Source organism: Capricornis sumatraensis, chromosome 10 (assembly GCF_032405125.1).
Source record: "Capricornis sumatraensis isolate serow.1 chromosome 10, serow.2, whole genome shotgun sequence".
Classification (NCBI taxonomy): domain Eukaryota; kingdom Metazoa; phylum Chordata; class Mammalia; order Artiodactyla; family Bovidae; genus Capricornis; species Capricornis sumatraensis.
Window position 1 is genome coordinate 83,600,866 of NC_091078.1, and position 21,669 is coordinate 83,622,534.

A 21,669-nucleotide genomic window follows, 5' to 3' on the forward strand; every position below is an offset into this window, starting at 1 on the left:
AATTTTTTTTATTCTGATGGGTGTCTCCAGACATAAAAGTGACATAACAACTTAATTTATTTTTATGATGAATCTGCTCTTAGTCTTTAATTCAGTTGTTCTCAAGTGATGGAAGATTTTTATACCTTTATTATGGAAACCTTTATTGCTGTCTAGCCAAGGTGGCAAGTTTATCACCATGCCATCGAATGAGATGATTACTTTCCAGAAGCAGAGGTGAACGCCTTCTCTACAAAAAGGTCATTAATAACCTTGCTCTCTTTCTTCACAAACATCATGTCATACAGAAGTGAAGTTGCTCAGTCGTGTCCGACTCTTTGCGACCCCATGGACTGTAGCCTACAAGGCTCCTCTGTCCACGGAATTTTCCAGGCAAGAGTACTGGAGTGGGTTGCCATTTCCTTCTCCAGGAGATCTTCCCAACTCAGGGATCGAACCTGGGTCTCCCGCATTGCAGGCAGACGCTTTATCGTCTAAGCCACCAGGGATTAAGGAAAAATGGTTTGATCCTTAGCATTTTGCATTTTACTTGTTTGAGGGAAAAATACCAAATTCTATTTTCCATTCTCCAACAGTCTGGCATGCTTTCTTTCCTATTGAAATATCTCATGAAATTCCTTAATGACTACCATTTGTTCCATCCACTGGCCTTTTAGTTTTCACTTCTTGACTTCTCTGAAGTGCTGAGTGGTATCACTCATGCATGACATATCCCTATTTTCCACGAAGCCTACACTTGCCTAGTGGTCCTATCTCTTTTTCCTTTGGCTCTTCTTGTTCTCCCTCAGTTATTCCTCTCCTTCTTCCTTTCTTCAGTGTGGGCATCATCCACGGCTTAGCCCTGTGTGCCTACTCTTCTATCTCTCCTGATGGCCTCTCTTTGTTCAGGACCTATTTTTCATTCCGTGATTATGATCTTGGAGCCCCATTTGCAGGCTCCCCTCTCACTCCTTATATGGGATTTAAGCATGAAACTTCTTGATAGAAAATACCTCAAACCTGGCATGATCAAACCCAAATTTATCGTCTTCACTTTAAAACGGTTTTCCCTATTATTTTCTCTTTGTCTTTCCTTAACCCCTCCCCCCTATTCAGTCATGATCAGCGGCAATTCTCCTCTCTTCTCCTAGATCCCCTTTGTTGAGCAGTATGCACACATGGCCTCAGTCATTCGACACAAAAGCCAAGGAGTTCCTCCAGAACCTTCAGACGTGTCAGACATTCCTACCCCAACTACCACTGGCATAGGCAACTCTTATTACTAAATTACCAGGCATTCTATGGTTAGTATTTCTCTGCTTTGGACTCTTTTATTAGTTTATTAGGAGAGTATCTACTTGAGCAGAGGTGTTTGTAACTTGTATTACTGTACAGTTCTTAAAAACTGCTTAATACATTGGTATAAATGCCACGTCTGTGTGATTCATTGCCTGTGAACTGAGACATTTTTGTTTTGGACTAGGAAAAGTTTACTAGATCGATATGTTAAGGATGTGTTCCATGATATATTAATCTTCTGAGATGTCCAGTGAGAAAGGCTTTCTGTGGTCAAATACATTTGGAGAAACATTGTGTTCTTGGTGATTCAAAATGTGTATTAAAAGGGCAAAGTGCTAAGAAGTATTTCTTAAACTTATTTTATCAAATAGTTTAATGATTCTCCAGCTCTTTCTCCCCCCTCCCTCCTATTCTCCATCCCTTTCCTCTTACTTTTCTTTCTCTCTTCCTTTCTTTTTAGAAAAATTAAATATCTAGGGCTCCATGGGAAAGATTTTGGAAAACACTGTACTTATCTGTTTAAGAAAAGTTCTTAGGAGCAAATTTCTACCTTTCTCTGTATTTCCAGAGCCAGTGCTGTATCTGGCACAAAATGACTGCTTGACAAATGTTTGCTAACTTGAAGTGCACACAGGAGAGTATATTAATAAGAAGCCAAAATATTATATTGAAAGTTGTTCTCAGAAATCACACCAGTTTTTTGGTACCAAGCATTTGGTAGTTTTACAGAAACAAATCATTTAGATTTTTATTTCAATTAATCCACTTTGGATCATAACCACAAGATGTCTGACTTGGGACAAATCTTGGCATGTATATAGCCATTATTTTATAGACAGGTCTTATCTTTCATCATGAACTTATAAAGAGGTTGAAAGAATTATCTCAAGCAACTTAAGTACAGGGATAGAGATGTGAGTTCTGGGCATACCCTGGGTAGGCTCAAACACTGACTTGGCCACTTACCGACCAAGGGAACCTGGGAAAATGTACCCGCACCTCAGTTTCCTCATTTGAAATGCTGATGATACCTGTAGTCCCCTTACAAGGTCATTGTGATGACTTAATGAGATTAAACAGGTGAAAAGCTAAGCACAATGTCTAGCACATGGAAACACTATTTGCTATTAATACCACTAAATGTATTATCAGCCAGGATTGCATAGTTGATATGAAATGAAAGGTGACCACACAATTTTAGACAGAATTTGACAGAACTCATGAAAATATGGATGAGGAGGAAGGAATTGTGTAACTGAGGTCTCCATATTGATAAGACTCCAACATTGGGGCATTTGTAGCAGTTTGTGTTGGAGAAAAGAGTTCATTCTGGTTTGAAGCTACAACTCCCAGAGAATAACTTTTCCCAGGGTAGGGTGCTAGATGGGCATTTTACTTATTTGGGCATTTTGCAGGCTCAGGGAGAATCCTTTCTTTTTACCCAGAAATTCCTGGGAGGTTGCATCTTTTTTAAAAGAAACCACATAAGGAAGAAAGTTTCCTGCCTCTCTGTAAGAGGGCACCATTCCCTACCTGAATGGGTAAGCAAATGCCACGTCAATGCTGAGGTCACTTTCCGTCTTGTTGGCACAGTCCACACTCAGCCGCAGGCCTCCAGAATAACCACCACATGTTGCAAATGCAAAGATTGCAAAAAGCTGCAGAGAACAAAGAAAGAATAGAGAAGGCAGCTATTAGAATGGTGTTGATCTCATGAAATATGTCAGCAGGAGGTTAGTGTCTACATTGAGAGAGGTTAGGATGGCAAGTATGACCATCCAAGTATGGCATCATATATGGTTTAGGCTGGAATGAAGGCCAGGATGATGATGGAGAGTGGGATGGTGTGAAAAATTGCCTGGAAAGCTGGAGTAATTTTGCTTGCAGAAAAATTAAATACAAGGACAAAATATCTGCATTTGAGATCAAATATCTGTGTAAAGATGGTTAGACAGCATCACCGACTCAACGGACACAAACTTAAACAAACTTTGGGAGATAGTAAAGGACAGGAAAGCCTGGTCTGCTGCAGTCCATGGGGTCGCAGAGTCAGACACAACTTAGTGAGTGAACAACAGCATCTGTGTAAAGAACTGTCACACTACAGAAGGTAGAGATGTAATCTTACATCAAAGTCTCTGGAAAGCTACACACGGAGGGATTAATGATGGATATCTCCATGTGGGAAGAATTTCAGATGTTTCCTTGCTTCTTTCTTTTTGGTTATCTGAATTTTCTGCAAAACACACGTTTTGTCTTTTGGACTAATACAGATTTTTAAAAATGCACAAAGAATTTTAGGATTGATGGGTGGAGGAAGTGGAGATTACCTAAAATGTGCTATTCTGGAGCACAACATCATATATGTCAACCTTAAAGCATCCTCGGTGGTTTCATCTCTGTTTTACTTGCTCTTTCAAGAGTCAACTATTAAAAGGTTCAACTGATGACCAATTAATATCAGTCTATCCTAGCATAAAACATGCATCTATGGTAATCAGGCAGGGAAAATTAGAAGCAGGAACTCAAAGAAGTATCCATGGAAAGAAGATATATCTGGGAGGGTGAGAATGCCCTAAGATGGGAAGAAAACAAATACCAAACTTTGCCCACTTAGCTTGGCTAAATTCAAAAGAATGTCCTGCTCATTTCTATAGTACCTCCAGTTATTTTATTTTAACTTTGGAATTCACCTTCTTATAGTAGCTTGGGTTCCTATTAGCAACACTAGCTCACTTTGCATAGTGAGAGGAATTACTGTGTAAGGGTTTTGTAGTCTAACATGTAATCTATCCTGAAGAATATTAAGTGTATATGACAAAAGTGTGTATCCTGTTCTTTTGGGATGGAATAATCTGTATTTATATATTAAATCAATATGCTATAATGTGTCATTTAAGGGCAATGTTTTCTTATTGATTTTCTGTCTGGATGATCTCTCCATTGACATAAATGGGGTGTTAAAGTCCCCTACAATTATTTATGGCTGTCAGTTTCTCCTTTTTTGTCTGCTAATATCTGCTTTACCTTTGGATTGATCTTTATTATTATTATATAAGGCCTTTCTTTGTCCCCTTTTACAGTCTTTGTTTTAAAGTCTATTTCATCTGATATAAGTATTGATACTCCAGCATTCTTTCTGTTTCCACTTGCATAGAATATCTTCTCCCATTCCTGCATTTTCTGTGTGTATCTTTAACTCTGAAGTAGGGATGATTTGGGAGAATGGCATTCTATCATGTATACTATCATGTAAGATTGAATCGCCAGTCTATGTCTGACGCAGGATACAGCATGCTTGGGGCTGGTGCATGGGGATGACCCACAGAGATGTTATGGGGAGGGAGGTGGGAGGGGGGTTCATGTTTGGGAACACATGTAAGAATTAAAGATTTTAAAATTAAATTAAAAAAATTAATTAATTAAAAAAAAAAAACTCTGAAGTAGCTTTGAGGCCCAAGAGAGGCTATTGTGGGTTTGCTGGTATGTGGGACTGGACCCCTGGAGCAGGAGCCACCTTGGAGGGGTGCCAGTGTCAGATGGGAATGCCTGTTGGTGGGATGTGGCAGCAGCTGCTTTGGAGGAGCCAGCTGGGGCAGGTGGGATGGGCAGGGTAGGTCCTCAGGGATATACCAGGTTGGTACACATGGTATTAGTTCAGTTGATGGAGAGTGCAGAAGTGGTACACACCAGGGTTGGGCCCACTAGGTAGAAGGAGAGTTTTGTTGTTGTTTTTTTTTTTCAATGGCGCCTGCCAGTGTTTCTGTCCCTGGAGAAAGTTCCACCAGATCTCTACCCCTCCAGCACACGTCCTAAATTTAGTCAGTGGATCTCCTTCTCCTATGGCACAGGTGCTTTTTAAGCTGCTGTCTCTGTGCTGAGACTTTGAGCAGCGAGTGTGTGTGTGCGTACTCTCCAAGAACAGAGTCTCAGTTTCTAACAGCCCTCCAGCTTTCCTGGCCATAAGCCCCTCTGGCTTCCAAAGTCAGATGCTACAGAGGCTCATCTTCCTGGAGCAGGTCCCCCAAGCTAGGGAGCTCAATGTGGGGCTCAAAGCCCTTGCTCCACAGAGGGAACTGCCATAGCTGTGATATTCCTCCCTCCATAAGTTCTGACTAGATCATGCTTCTGTTCTTTTGACCCAACTTGATGAGGCCTTTTCCTTATAGATTCTTAGTTTTAGAAAACCTGTTCTACTAGTCTTCAGGTCATCCTCAGTGACAGCTGTTCTGTAGACAGTCCTAGATTTTGTTGTCTGTGGGAGGAGATAAGCTCAGGATTTTCCTACTCTGCCATCTTGATCCAGAATCCACCAAGTTATTGGTTTTTAAATCCAGTAATTTAAAATAGACACAACTTGACCAAATGATATTATAGATATAGTAAAAACAAAATGTGACTATCTGTGTTAATGTGTGTAAAGCACTTAGAACAGATCCTGGCACAGAAAAAGCACTTAATAAATGTGAACAAGAGATATTACTCTAAATAAATGTGTAAGAGATTTTGGTAAGATCTTGTAGGACATGAAATAGGAAGTTTAGACTTCCTCCCTAGCTAAATCTATATGACCATCAGCCCCAATGAACCAACATACAAGCACTCCAGAAAACCCTTATCTTTTTCCTTCGTTAGCTTTCCCTCCTAGTTTATATCACTGATGCGACTTGTGGAGACATTTAGAAGGTCCTCCAACCCATCGTGAAATCTGAGAACGATACACACAGAACACCAAGGCTGACAGGACTCAGATCTGGATCCCTGTGATGTGGATTTGCTCATGACCAAATGTTCTCTTTCTGTCAGCTCTTAGTTTTGGTGGGAAAAAGGAGGACATGATTTTAATTGTTCAATGCTTAAATCTAGGTTTCATCATACAATACCGGATGGCACAGTCCTTTGTGCCATGTCACGACAGCGTCTCTGGTACAATTTCTTCCAAAAGAAAGAGTGGAGCAGCAGGGTCCAGAGCCCTGTGGTAGGATGTGGAGATCGTCCTTTCCTCATCGGTACAACAGAAATACCCTGTGTCCTCCCAAATCACTGAGAGAAGAAAAGAGATGGAGTATGTACTTATGTGCAGTCTTCTCTGAATCCATGCAGATTTGTGTGGTATTTACACATGTGTACTTCTCTCAGGCAAGAGTCCTACGTGTGTAATCAACACTTGTACATGAAAAGGTTAGGAGGAATTATCTGTTGTTGGCTTTATTAAGTACCTACAATGGGCTAGCTATCGTGTCCAGTACTCAGCATATGTGATCATATTTCCTTTTGACAACAACAGTTCGTGTGTGAAGCTTAATAATCCTATATTAAAAGTGTGGCAGGATAGCATAAGGATGTCAAACAGTAGTAGTCTTTAAAATCCCCTGTAACATTAAACTGGAGTGATTTAGAGGTAAAAGACCCAAAGATAAATCCTTTAAATTCAGTGCTTAATGGCTGTAAAGAAACCACTTTTGGCTTTTTATCTTATATTAAAGCGCCTTACACACAGTAAAATATTATTAATACTACCATGCAGTGAACTTAAGGTGGAAAGATAATTATGTATTAAAATTACATATTTAGATCAAAATATTTGATATTTAGAGGAAGGCATCAGAGTATTGAAACCACACACACCACTACTTTTTCTTTTAACGTCTATCGAGCTCTGAACTTGAGTTAAATATGATACCTATGGGCTTTCTGGTTACCCTGCATTCCCCACAGTCCTCACTGATTAAAGAGAAATCATACTGTGTGACTGATACAAAACTCACGTGGGGCTGGTGAGGATTAAACAGATAATGTCTGTACAACACCGGAAGAGTCAGGTCCTGCTGAGTGAATAATATTATAGGGATAGTCTGGAAAGTGAAATATCTGGGAGAATGAAATTAACTCTTTCACAGTATATCAGCCAGGAACCTGGTCCTATAATTAGGATACATCAGGACAGAGTGAGGAGAGGGAAATGGAAGTCCTTTAGGGATCTGAAATTCTCTTAGTGTTGCAGAGAAATGTAGAGTCAGATGGAACTTTGGAAATCTTGGAAGTTGGAAGTCCACCCAACAACTCCACCCTAGGTGGTAGACAGGAGCAGTTCCAGAGTTAGGCAGACCTGAGCCTGAGTCCAATTTCTAGCTGCCTGACACTGAGCAAGATATTTAACTTCTCCCAACCTCATTCTTATATCCACTAAATCAGGACTAATTCACTGCTCATTCTGCAGCTGTTTAATGGTATATTTACCAGGTGCCAGATGATGGGAAACAGAAAGGTAAAGAGTTAGAGAAAAGATAAACAAAAAGTAGGTCCCTGCCTACCCTGAAGTTTAATGCTGGAAGGGGGTTGGGACAGAATTAAAAGAACATACAAATAACATAATTACAAATTGTGTCCTGGGGGACATCTTCCAGAACAGGGTGTTATATCTAAAGATGTCACATTTATGCTAAGACCTTGCAGATGAAAGCGAGAAAGCCACAGGCAATGGAGGGTGGCGTGGAGAGAAGCCCCAGGGACTGAGGGCACAGCTTAAGTGAAAGTGCTAAGGAAGGAAAGGCTTGACAAGTTTAAGGAGCCAATGGAAGGTCAATGTGGCAGCTGGATGGTGAATTGAGGTTGACAGTAATCTACCTCACGTGGATTTGGGTATGTCAGCTGAGAGAACACATGCAAAGCATCAGGCTCAGAGCCCTCAGTAAACCATTAGAGTGTGTCCCTCCTCTTCCTTCTCCTTCCCCTCCCCTCCCCTATCACCACACTATTGAAGAAACTGAGAACTAGAGAAGAAAGTCCATTTGCCTTAAACTCAGCAAGAGCAGAGCTGGAACTAGAATCCTGGTCTGTAAATTCCCTCAGACAGCAGTCTTCTAATTAGCTCTAGAATAACAGGAAGACAGTTTTTGACCACATGGATAGAGGATTGTCAAATGGTCCATACTTCTTTAACCAGAGATGCATCACGGTGCTGTGGTGGCCTGAGGTTTTCCATGTTGCTCACTGGGGACCCACAAACACATACTGCAAACCTACTGCTAAGGAGGATGGGTAATACACTCTCTTTCTCCTTTCCTTCTTTCTTTCCTTTCCTCCCTCCCTTCCTTCTCTCTTATCTCCCTCCCTTCTTTCCTCTTTTCAGCCTTGGTGGGGGTGGAGGATTTTAGAAGAAGAATTGTGGAAGATGTTGTAAAGGAACATAGACTTTCTCAGCTTGACAAGTGTTGCTTAGAGAGGCCATGGATATTAGCGAGAGGATGGTCCCTATGTCTTGTAGATGTTAGACTCTGAGAGACTAATGCTGATTCCTAAGACATGATCTCCTCTCTTGGGAGATGGAAAAACTTTGTGTTATGCAGCCAGGATGGAGGGAGAATTGAAGATGGGTCCTGGAAGGCTCGGGAGGGCGAAGAGTCTGAGAGAAAAACTCCATCTGAGGTCAGCTCTCTAGGCTATATGCAACATGATGACAGATTAATGACACTGTGTTTCTGTGTATGCGTGTGTACATGTAAGAGTTTCTATAAGCTCTGGGCTCTGTGTTCATCCTCAACCAAACCTGTGCCTTCTTTTTGGTAATGCAGTGTACTTACTCACCTTCCTAGACATCAAGGGCATAGTCCAGGGGCAAAAGTTCATTTACCCACATCAAGTGAAATTATAAAAGTTCACTCAGAATGGCCATCATCAAAAAGTCTACAAATAACAAATGCCGGGGAGGTGGAGAAAGGGGAACCATTCTACACTGTTGGTGGGAATATAAACTGGTGTGGCCACTATAAAGAACAATGAGGAGGCTCCTTAAAAAATTAAACACAGAGTTAGCGTGTGATCTAGTGGGTGTACTCCAAGGCAGATATCTGGAGAAAACCATAACTGGAAAAGCTATATGTAACCCAAGAGTCATCAAAGCACTATTTACAATAGCCAAAATATGGAAGCAACCTAAATGGCCATCAACAGAAGGATAGATAAAGAAGATATTATTTATATATGAGTAATATTCCATTGTATGTATGTGTATATTACTCAGCCATTAAAAAAGAATGAAATAATGCCATTTGCAGCAACATGGATGGACCTAGAGATTTTTATACTAAGTGAAGTGAGTCAGAAAGAGAAAGACAAATACTATATGGTATTGTTTATACGTGGCATCTCAAAAAATGATACAAATAAACTTATTTACAAAACAGAAATAGACTCACAGACATAGAAAACAAACTTATGGTTACCAAAGAGGGAGAGGGGATAGATAAATCAGGAATTTGGGATTAAAATATTCACACTACTATATATAAAATAGATAACCAACAAAGACCTAGTGTATAGCACAGGGAACTCTATTCAATATGCTGTAATAACCTATAATGGAAAATAATCTAAAAACATATATGTTTTTTATATATATGTATAGTCAACACATATGTAACTGAATCATTTTGCTGTATGCCTGAAACTAACACAATATTATAAATCAACTACATTTCAATGAAAATTAAAAAAGAAAAAAATAGTTCTGTGTTGCCATCTTTCCATTGCCACCTTTCCAATTCTCCTCAAATAGAGCAGACACCTCAGCCTCCAGCACAACCTCAGGTAATCAATATCATAATCACCAGCCCAATCACTCTCTTCCCTCTCGTTCAGGAGAGTAAAACAAATCTCCTACAATGAACTCTCATTTCACTACTGTCTTGGATGATCTATGGCTCTGTTCCTAACAACAAAAATTACTCTCTAATGGATGAAATTAGCCAGCAGAGATTTCCCTTGCATGCAGTTAATTAGGAATACATCCGGGATAAAGAGAACAGAAGCATTGCCTTGCACTTTCTGGCTTAATAAGCATCCACAAACCAAAATTCCTCATAGCAGGAATACCTTTACACAGTTAACAATACCAAAGGTTTTCCCCTGAAAAAAGTGCAAGCAGCTCCCTCCTTTGAATTAACTGCACCACACGAGGAATATCAGTGAAAGCTGCTATTAATCCTTCTGGTTAATTTGCAAGGCAGAGAGGAAAGCAATAGGTCGGAGGAGGACAGGAAATCAGGCTGATTAATGACTCTCATGGGGACTGTGGTCTCCAGAAAGTCAGGGAGGGGACATCTTCCAAGGTCTCATGCACAATCTCTGGCAAGAAAGAGCCCTTGGAAGAAATAAGTGAGAGTAAGGGGCCTGGCTAGAAAGAGATTAGGTGATTGGGACCAAGTAGTGGTATTTCTCTTACCACCAAGCTGTGTGTGCTGGCAATCAGAGCTCCACAGATACAATCTTGACTTATACTGCTGCTGCTGCTGCTGCTGCTAAGTCGCTTCAGTCGTGTCTGACTCTGTGCGACCCCACAGACGGCAGCCCACCAGGCTCCCCTGTCCCTGAGATTCTCCAGGCAAGAACACTGGAGTGGGTTGCCATTTCCTTCTCCAATGCATGTTGACTTATACAGCATTTGCCAATTTCCATGGTGTAAATACTTCCACCATGGCCAATTCTAAGCCACAAAAATAACATCTCTGAAACTTGACTGGGAAGAGCACCGCAGAGTCAGCTGTGCTCAAGCACACCACAGCAACCACAGGACTTTTCTTGACTCTCCCCTGGAGCAAGAACCTGGGGCTGATTTCAATGGTTCACTTCTCTTATTTCACATTTCCTCTTATTCCATAGCTCATATTTCCTCTTATTTCATATCACTCACCTTGGGTTTATTTGGCTGATTTCACTTCAATTATTCATTCATTCATTTGTTGTATACATTCAATCACTTATTATTTACTTACTGATTTAGTTATTGTAGGAAAAGCTGTTGATGCTCCGCTTAGGATCCCCTCCACATTCTCTACAGGCCACCTGCAGTGTCACGGGGACAGTCCTCATATGCATCAAAGATTCCTCCCTAAACATTCAATTCTCTCTGTTGAGGGCTATCTCAGGCAGCAGGGACACAGCCTGTGACTGGGGCTTGGTGCAAGGTTCCGGCGATCAATTCCGTGTCAGTTTCCAAACAATGTGGGATGGAAATTGGTGGACAAATCCCCCAAGTGTCCTTCTCTGTCAGTGGGGAAATTCTGAGGTGTGTTTAATACAGTTTCTTCCAATGGGATTGAGCCCTATTGCCTACAGCAAATCTGCTCGTGAATGACACCTGTGGTTGGAGTCTTCCTTTTCCTCTCTCATTTCCTCACCCATCATTGTGCTTCCTGGCATCATCTCTCAGGTCACTTGTTGAGCCTACATTCTTCCATTTCCCAAAAGCAAATCTCAGGATCTGCTTTTGGGAAATGCAACTGAGATAGTTACCAAAAACTGACCAAGTACCAATTGTTCTCCTCGCACTGCAATGGCCCTAGGACTGTATTAAGGAAAGAACAGGTACCACTCAGCACCCCTTAGCTCATGCCCCTCAGCTTATAGCTAGATACACTCTCATCTCTGCAGCTCTTTCCACATAAGCAGAGATCTGCAAACAGAAAGTCTTCTTGGACTATGCTGTCTAGAGAAGGGCACCTGACCCCAGCCCACCCCCACTCTCACTCTCATTATTCACTTCTGTTGCTATTCACCTGAGCAGACATTTAAAAATCTGTGTTTGGCATTATGCATTCACTTGTTTATGTTTTGCCTGGCCACTTCTCTGAGGAAAAGTAATACCCTTGTCTTTACTGATGAATCTCAGCTCTTGGCACAAAGTGGGTGCTCCCTAAACACTTGTTGACTAAAATATATAAATATATTTCCCTCTGCCACCTCTGGGCTTCCCTGGTGGCTAAAGAATCTGCCTGCAATGCAGGAGACACAGGAGATGCAGGTTTGATCCTTGGGTGGGGAAGGTCCCCGGAGAAGGAAATGGCAACCCACTCCAGTATTCTTGCCTGGAGAATCCCATGGACAGCGAGCCTGGCAGGCTACAGTCCATAGGGTCGCAAAGAGTTGGACATGACTGAAGCAACTTAGAAGGACGCACACTGCCACCTCCAGGGAAAGTGAAAGTGAAAGTGAAGTCGCTCAGTCGTGTCAGACTCTTTGCGAGCCCATGGACTGTAGCCTACCAGGCTCCTCTGTCCATGGGATTTTCTAGGCAAGACTGCTGGAGTGGATTGCCATTTCCTTCTCCAAGGAAATGTTTCTTCCCTACACTTAGAAGGACGCACACCGCCACCTCCAGGGAACTTGCTATCTATTTGGGAATGTGGACAAGAGGATGAACAGGTATGGTGACAGTGCTTTTTGGTGGTGGCAGTCACTGGAGCCCCTAGAGGAAAATGTGGAGTGTGTTTGCAGAGTGGAGAGACATGAGAAGTGGACTCTCGAGGAATGGACAGCTAAGCAGATGCCAGGCAAGCATGCCAGGTGTAGAGAAAATGAGTGTTTCTGGTAGAGAGAGAAGCAAATCAATGACACTCAAGTGAAGAAGTAAGGCATATCTGAGCCGTGCGGCTGACAGGACAGGAACAGACACTGTAAGATGAGAAGAAAGCTGAGGCTCCATTCAGGAGGTGGCAGGGATGTGCCAGGTCTGATGTAGAAAGGATCTCAAAACTCTGGCCCCTGGGCCACGTCAAGCCACATATACTCATTCACACATGTGGTCTATGGTTGCTTTCAGGTTTCAACCAGATAACTCAGTGTGGACAATAAGAGACCCTATGGTCTGAAAAGCAAACCTATTTACAACTGGCCCTTACAGAAACCCAGGAGAAACTGGGGTTTTCGGAGGGGCCTGGGTTATTGGCCAGGGAGGGGTATGACCGATAGGAATTTCAGAAAGGCCACACTGGTTGGACTGGAGCGTGTGGATGGAGAGAGAGCAAGTCTAGGTGCTAGAAGACGAGTAACTGGCTTACATCCCCAGATAACCTGCAAATGCTATACCAGCAGGACCACCACTCCACTCTCTCTGTACTCTTGTTGTGCCAAAACATGGTAGGTGGCTCATAAATGCTGTCAAGTGAATGAACACCCAGTGAAGGCGCAAGAGAAGATGAGAGGGTGAAGGACTTGGAAATGTGTACCCTGGCACTGAAGCCCAGAGTAATAAACATCGTGATGGTGACGATGATGGCCATGAAGAGGATGATGACAGTAATAAAAAATCAACCACACTTGATGCTCTGGGCCAGTCCCTTCAGAAAATACATTATTTATATCAACGCATTTAATCCTCTCAACAACCCCCTCTGAAGTGGAAAGAAACATAATCCCTCATTTTACACTTGAGGAAACTGGGTCAAACAGCATGCCAAGATTACATGGGTTATTGGCACGTGAAGTAGTCATGGTTTGAACTTGGATTTTCCTTTCTCTAAAATTTATCTTCATCTGTCCCAACTCTCCCAGGGCTATGAAGGGTGTCTCACTTGGCTGGAGCAGACTATAGAAAGACTAAAATCAATCATGGGCTAGTTAAGGCCAACAATGCTCAGAAAGCCAAATGAGGACTAAACGAAGCATTTGTAAGACAAAGCCCTGATCATACAAATGGATGCCAGTGGTAGCTCACAGATCTTGCCTCGGCATTACAAGACTTTGTTCTGCAGCATCACAGGTCATCATGGGGGAAGGACTGAGAATCTTGGATGGTAAGAATGCTGGAGAAGTCTGCCAGGAGTAGTTCTGTCAATTACATTTAACAAGACTTTCCTCCTAATTGTCAGCTACTCACGGTGGGTGGGAAGTCCCTCACATTCCTGTCCATCATTCAGCAACTTTTAAGTTAAAGACACCCAGTTCCTGCCTCTCCAACTCCCTCTGATGAAGCCTTCTGTCTTGTCCCTTCTCCTTTTATGATCTGACTTGGGTTGATGAGCCACTGGTCCTTAGCACTCCTTAGGAGCACTTCTGAGAACACAGTTGTTTAAAGGAGCTGATTACTCTCTAGTAGCCCTGGAAAAGCAAGGAATACATACTGTCAGGATATTTTCTTGTGCAGAAAGAATGTTTGATTAATTGTGGCTTCCCTCATACCCCATGGGCTACCCAGGTGGCCCTTAGCTGACTGATGGAACACCTCTAAAACTTAATGTTCCATTTCTACTCATTTTGACCCGATTCTTCTTTCTTTTAGTGTTTCTTCTTCTGTTGATAATTGGATTTTTCCAAAGAAATTGACCAAGTACCCACTCTGATCATCAGTTTATGGTTATTGCAACACTCTGACCCAGAAGGTTTTTGTGAAGAGCCCTGTAAAACCTCAGAAGAGACCTTCCTGTGAAGATAAAAACTGCAGGTCATCCCTGGAAGACAATATAATTCTATCTTATTTGGAAGCACTGAAAACCGTTGTCAAAAAGCTCTCTCCTATAGAGCTGTATGCTTTTTCTTGTCATTGTATATAACTATCTGTGTTCTTAACCAGTTCCAATATCTTCCATGCTGCTTTCCATGTCAGGTTACATATCAAAAACTGGATACTATGCCCTTCTAGCTGTTTTGTGATTTATACGAAATCTTCCCAAACAAAGGTAGCCGCATAAAACTGGTATTTCATACTATCACCTGAGGAATTCTGACCAGGCCCTGCAGATGTGTGTGTGTGTGCACGTGCGCTCAGTTGTGTCCGACTCTTTGTGATCCTATGGACTGTACCCTGACAGGCTCCTCTGTTCATGGAATTTCCCAGTCAAGACCCTTCAGGAGAATCCAAAATTATCAATATAGCATAAGAAGTTTCCACTTTCATTTTCATAAATCTGCAACCTGGAGATGGACAGGGAGGCCTGGCGTGCTGCAATTCATGGGGTCACAAAGAGTCGGACATGACTGAGCGACTGAAATGAACTGAACTGAACAGAAATTTTAATGTATAGTGGCTTAAACAATAAGGACTTTGTTTTTCATACGTATTGAGAAGTCCAGAACTAGGTGGCTATTGGTATGATGATGTCTGAGCCAACATCTCTATTTCCTGTGGTCTCTGCCTCATCACCAAAAATTGGCTGCTGCATTTCCAGAGACATCCTTAGCTACATGGGAGCCTAGGAAGTGAATATTTAGCTTTCCTGGGCTACAGAGGGGTGGTCGGCAATGGTATAAGGACTGGGAATGGTTGTTCAGTCAGTCAGTCACCACTGTCTGCTCCAGAAATTAATAGGAGAAAAATGCAGAAGTAAAACAAGCATTCATGGCATTTTATAAAGGCAAGATAGCATAGTCAAGCCTATTCAGCATCCAGTTATTTCCTTTTCCCTGGACAGTACCCAGAGAGTTTTTTCTGTGTGTCTTATAAGCTAAATTTAACACTTGTCCATGAAATGAAATGTAAATTTCTGTTAGAATTGTATTCTCTCACATAAAGCCTGACCCAAGTCTTTGAAGTAAAACACATGACTGAAATAGTGAAAATAAATTGGAAACAATCTTCATGCCTGTTAACAATTTAACCAAATAAATTTTGAGGTATTCAATGAACTATTATGTAATAGTTAAAAAGTATGAAAAGTATACATACAGAAAGTTACATGTAATCTCATGGAAAGCAAGAAAAAAAAAAAAAAGGCAAATTGCCAAGTATGACACATGTGTATTGCATTTTTGTAAAAGGAAGTATTTATACATATGCACATTTTTAATAGATTTGAAAAAGTTTTGAAAAATTGTACTGTAGTATCATCAGTTGTTAACACTGAGGAGTGAATAATGGAAGCAGAATCTCATTTTTAATTCTTTTTACATTGCTTCAATTTCTTCCAATAAGCGTGTGTAACTTTTATAACTAAAAAAATATTTTATTAAAGCAAAGTTGCCATTACCAAAGAGGAGGAGGGGTGGGAAGGACAAATTAGGAGTATGGGATTAACATACACAAACTACTATACATAAAATAGCTAAGCAATAAGGATTTACTGAATAGCACAGGGAATTATATTCAATATCTTGCAAAAACTTATAAGGGAAAATAATCTGAAAAAAAAATATGCAACTGAATCACTTTGCTGTACACCTGAAATTAACATAATATTATAAATCAATACTCTTCAATCAAAAATAAGATTTTTATTAAAACTGTAAATTTAGACAGACTCTGGATAACTTGAGCAAAGTAAATTCAGGCCTGTCATTAGATGGCTATGCTGTCTTTAACATTTATTTTGATGAAAAAATGTAAAATCAAAGAAAATTCACTCTCAGAATTATCCTCAATAACACCTTCAAATTATTTATATTTGGGGGGGCAATATAAAGGTAGGTGAGGAAAGAGTGATTATGGGATTGTATGAAATGCTATATATGAAATTAGAAAATTATAAAGTACCATAGAATTTAAAGAATCCTTTATTAAAAAGTCATTTACTTTTACAGAAAATGTAAGTGGAATCACATATTTGACTTGCTCATTGATTAAAATATTTTGAAAAAAAAATCACTGTCTACAATCAAGGTAAGAATATTTCAAAATATGCCATGGGAACATATGGTTTACACATGTGTCAAACTTTATTGAGTAAGTGTTAACTCATCTTTCATCAGATTCAGTGATGGTCACTGTGTTTAAAGGAATCAACTCCAATTCTCTCATAATCTATCATAATAGAATAACAAGAAAAAATGAAAAGTCCCTAGAGCTTCTCACCTAGAATGAAACCATTTCTCTGACAGCTGATTTGAGAGTCTTATGAATTAATTTCTTGCCTATTGTAGTGTATTTGAACTTGACATTTTTCTGGAGAAATCTGATCTTAGATAACTAAAGAAAAGCACTGATAGATATCTTAATTCCACGTTTTTGCTTGATAGGAAAATTAGAGCCAGATAAACGCATGGAACACTGTCACTGTTCTGCAATTCAATAACATGTATAGAACATGCTGGTATGAATGATTCATTGCCAGAAGCCATGCTTTCATGATAATGTAGAATATTTAGAATTAAAAAAAAAATACAAAGTGGCAATCCTTTAAGTGCATTTTTCTTTTTAAGAGGAAGTTTTAGTTACCAGGTCTCTAAATAAAAACTAAAAGTCAAGTTTGGATTCTGTTCTGAATGAATTCAGTGTATTTGATGCGTCTTCTTTAAAAACTGAACATTTCAAGAACTACAGTTATATTTATATCCATCAAGCAAATTAGAATAATGCAGGATTTTGGAGTGGGGGGGAATCTTGATCCATAACTAATTGGTCACATTCAATTCTTTTTATTAGACTGCATGGCTCAAAGTTTCTCTCTTCCCCTCTCCTTAAATTAAAACAACAACAACAAAAATTTGTCTTAAATGCATCTTCACTTTAATAAAAGACAAGCACAGGGTCCCATAAAAACGACAGTGAGAGTTGATCTTTTCTGTTTGTTTGCATGTTTTGTGCTTGTGGTGATTTTAAACAAAATCCAGGGCTTACAAAGTACAGAATATAAATAGGCATCATATTTAAGTTCAGGAACTAAAAGGTAGAAACCCAGAATGGTCATAAAACCTTTTATTGTCAGAATTTTAAAACATGCAAATAACTATGTAGAAAGATTTGAAGGTCTTTCTATATTTTACTTGTTTGCACATCTCACTTACAAGTTGCAACTCTTTCCTGTTCATATTTCAAGGTATTTGTGAAGTTCTGATGGTTCTGATCCTTGACCTGGGAATCAATGTCTGACCTCCCAAACATAATGCATAATCATCAGATCACCTCTGGAATAACAGGGAACTTGCTACCATGTATTATTTTGATTATATAGAAGAAGCAAGCCTGAAATAGGCAGTTGAAAGGTAGCATATATTAATTTGAAAACTACCCAAAATACTAGAGGAGAAGTTCTAGAGGAACAGTTGGAAGTATATTCTAAAGTAACATTTTCCCATTATAATCCTAATCATAACAACACAACTGCTGCTGCTACCTATGGGCTTCTATTTGTGTTCAGCAATACATTTGTCTTTAATGACTACAATATGGTTTGCAGACATCATTTTATTAAAATCTCATAACTCTGTGAGGTAGGTATCATCAGCAGCCCCATTTCAGAGCTAGGTAAACCTTGGCTCAGAGTGGTTAAATGACTCATCCAAGGCTATATAGAGAATAACAGTTTGCATCCATGAGCTCAAAACTATAGTAAAAGGAGCAATTAATCATAAAAATCTAATTGGTCACTGTTAGTGTGATGGCACCCCACTCCAGTACTCTTGCCTGGAAAATCCCATGGACGGAGGAGCCTGGTAGGCTGCAGTCCGTGGGATCGCGAAGAATCGGACACGACTGAGCGACTTCACTTTCACTTCTCACTTTCACACATTGGAGAAGGAAATGGCAACCTACTCCAGTGTTCTTGCCTGGAGAATCCCAGGGACGGGGGAGCCTGGTGGGCTGCCGTCTGTGGGTCACACAGAGTCGGGCATGACTGAAGTGACTTAGCAGCAGCAGCAGAGGATACTAGTGAACAAATCTACTTAAAGAAGACTAGTCACATGAATGAATGGGGAGTATTCATGCCCTAGTCACAGGGCATGAATAGAGACACACACATAGAGAACAGATTTGTGGACACAGCAGGGGAAGGAGAGAGGGACGGATTGAGAGAGTAGGATTGGCATATATACACTATCATGTATAGTAGCTAGTGGGAATCTGCTGTATAGCACAGAGACCTCAGCTCGGTGCTCTGCAATGACTGAGAAGGGTGGGAAGGAGACTCAAAAGGGTGGGGATGTACACACACTTATAGCTGATTCACGTTGTCATACAGCAGAAACCAACACAATGCTGGAAAGCAATTATCCTCTAATTAAAAATAAATAATTTTTAAAAAGAATGCTACTAGTATGTGACCTTATTAACAGTAGAAAAGAGGGAGTTTCCCTTCATAGAACTATTTACCCAGTAATGAAGAAGGGGTAATACAATTAGAATACCACCATTTTGCAACCTATTATGGACTGAATATTTACATACACCCTATTCATATGTCAGGAGAAGGACATGGCAACCCACTCCAGTACTCTTGCCTAGAGAATCCTGTGGACAGAGGAGCCTGGTGGGCTGCTGTCCATAGGGTCGCACAGGGTCGGACACGAGTGAAGTGACTTAGCATGCATGCATGCATTGGAGAAGGAACTGGCAACCCACTCCAGTATTCTTGCCTGGAGAATCCCAGGGACAGAGAAGCCTGGTGGGCTGTCGTCTCTGGGGTCGCACAGGGTTGTACACGACTGAAGCAACTTAGCAACAGCAGCAGCATTCTTATGTTAAATACCTAACCCCAGAGTATGGCTGTATTTGGGGTTGTTGTCTCTAAGGAAGTAATTTGAGTTAAAAGAGGTTAAGGGTGGGACTCTGATCCCATAGGATTACTGAACTTAAAAGAAGAAACACCAGCAATGAAGAATCAGACAGAGAGAACAGACCTATGGACATGGGGGGAAGGGAGGAGGGAGAAGAGGAGATGTATGGAGAGAGGAACATAGACATTTACAATACCATGTGTGAAATAGATAACCAGTGGGAATTTGCTGAATGACTCAGGGAACTCAAACAGGGTCTCTGTGACAGGCTAAAGTGTGGGATGGGGAGGGAGATAGGAGGTAGGTTGGGAGGGAGGGGATATGGGCATACCTATGGCTGATTCTTGTTGATGTATGACAGAAAACCACAAAATTCTGTAAAGCAATTATTCTTTAATTAAAAAATTAAATACAAATCACATTTTGGACTTAGGAAAGATCATATGAGCACACAGCAAGGTGGCAGCCACTTACAGTTAAGAGAAGAAGCCTCAGAATGAAATCTACCTTGCAAGCATGTTGATCTTGGGCTTGTCAGCCTTCAGAACTGTGAGAAATGAATTTCTAATTTTTAAGTCACCTAATCTGTGGTACTTTGTTATAGGAGCCCAAGCTAAGACACAACTCTTAACGAATTAATCTAAGCAATAATAGCTGATAACACAAGAGAGAGGCAGCTAGATATGTGTCTCTCGCGGGAGAGGATCTCACCAAGTCTGAAGTATTCTTTGCAACAACAACAAAAAACCACCTGGATTTGATCAAGTTTCTACGTCCAACTTCCAATTTATAAAAAATACAGGCAAGGGAAGGACACATGTAAGATGACATCACAAGGATGAAATGAGCAAAATCCAGACCTTGAGAAACTCTCCAGGTGAAAACATCCATTTGTTCAAGAATAATAGCAACAAATTACAAAAATGTACAGAGGCAAAGGGGAGACACAGAGAGAAGAGCTTATGGGTTAAAAGGTCTTAATAGATATATCAAAAATCCAGATTTCAGGAAACTTAAAGAAATTATGAGATTAAGATATTTGGAAATTTATAGATCTTTGATGACACTGAACTATTGCTCATTTTTTTAGATAGGTGAAATGGTATTTAGTGTTTTTATTTTCAATACCTTTGAGAGACACATACCAATTTATTATATGTTAAATGATCTGATGCTTGGGGAGAGGGTAATTATTGGGGGTATGAAAGGAATACTCTTACTTATGAGTTCAAGTGATGAGGAAAAGGAGGCTGATTATATTATTCTTGTTTTTTTATATGTTTGAAATTTTCCATTACTAAAATTTTTTACAAATTGAGACCATATTATAAACTAAATACATATGTTGATGTATATAGTCAAAATTCAATAGTTTTTAAAATCTAACATATACCTGAAGAGTTTTCAAGGGTTTTTTTTAAAGGGTATTTAAGAATAATCTTAAAATTTCTAAGAGGATCATTTTTAAAAGTAAGGAATTCTCATTCCATTTTATTATTATAATACGGCAGGACTTAGAGGAAAATACATTCTATTTTCTTTCTTAATAATCTTTTATTGATTATTCCAAGAATCCATTTAGTTCTGCCCCATTATGAGAGAGCAGCTTTATTTCATTATGTTTTAATGAGACAAAAGATCACCACAGCCTAAAAGGCTATGCATTCCATGTAAAGGACATTATTTCCTAGACAACAAGACAAAAATTCCCAACATCATTCAATAATGTCTTTTGATTGATTAAATTCAAAAAGCAATAAAATATATAAAATATTAAATAATAATATTCAATAGACTGGCTTTAGTTTCTGAGTACTAAAGTTGTTAAGTGGAGTTCATACAGACCACACCCATAAGCACAAACAGAAATATTATCCCAACTCCAGCACTGCAAATATGTAGCCATGGACTGTGGGACTAAAAAACAGAGTGACCTTTTCTAAACATTTTAGCTTCTGGCTCCCAAGTTAAACTTAAATTACTTTTTAACACATCTAGCAAGGTTAAAATACCAGCAGACAGTCATCTTATTTGTTCATGGGACACAAAGATGGTTATGCCAGGAAAAAAAAAAAAGTGACACAATTCTAAAAGAAGAGATTTTCATGGGCTAGGGAAAACTGTGGAGAAGGCAATGGCACCCCATTCCAGTGCTCTTGCCTGGAAAATCCCTGGACAGAGGAGCCT

General features: G+C 40.1%; 1 protein-coding gene across 1 annotated transcript in view; it reads right to left on the minus strand.

Annotated features, from left to right (window-relative positions):
* The window catches only part of SYNPR (synaptoporin), a 294,771-nt gene that overhangs the window by 125,768 nt on the left and 147,334 nt on the right, over positions 1-21,669 (minus strand). Inside the window, exon 3 of the mRNA XM_068983000.1 lies at positions 2,812-2,936. Coding sequence (XP_068839101.1) covers positions 2,812-2,936 — 125 coding nt within the window. The remainder of the gene's footprint in view (positions 1-2,811; positions 2,937-21,669) is intronic.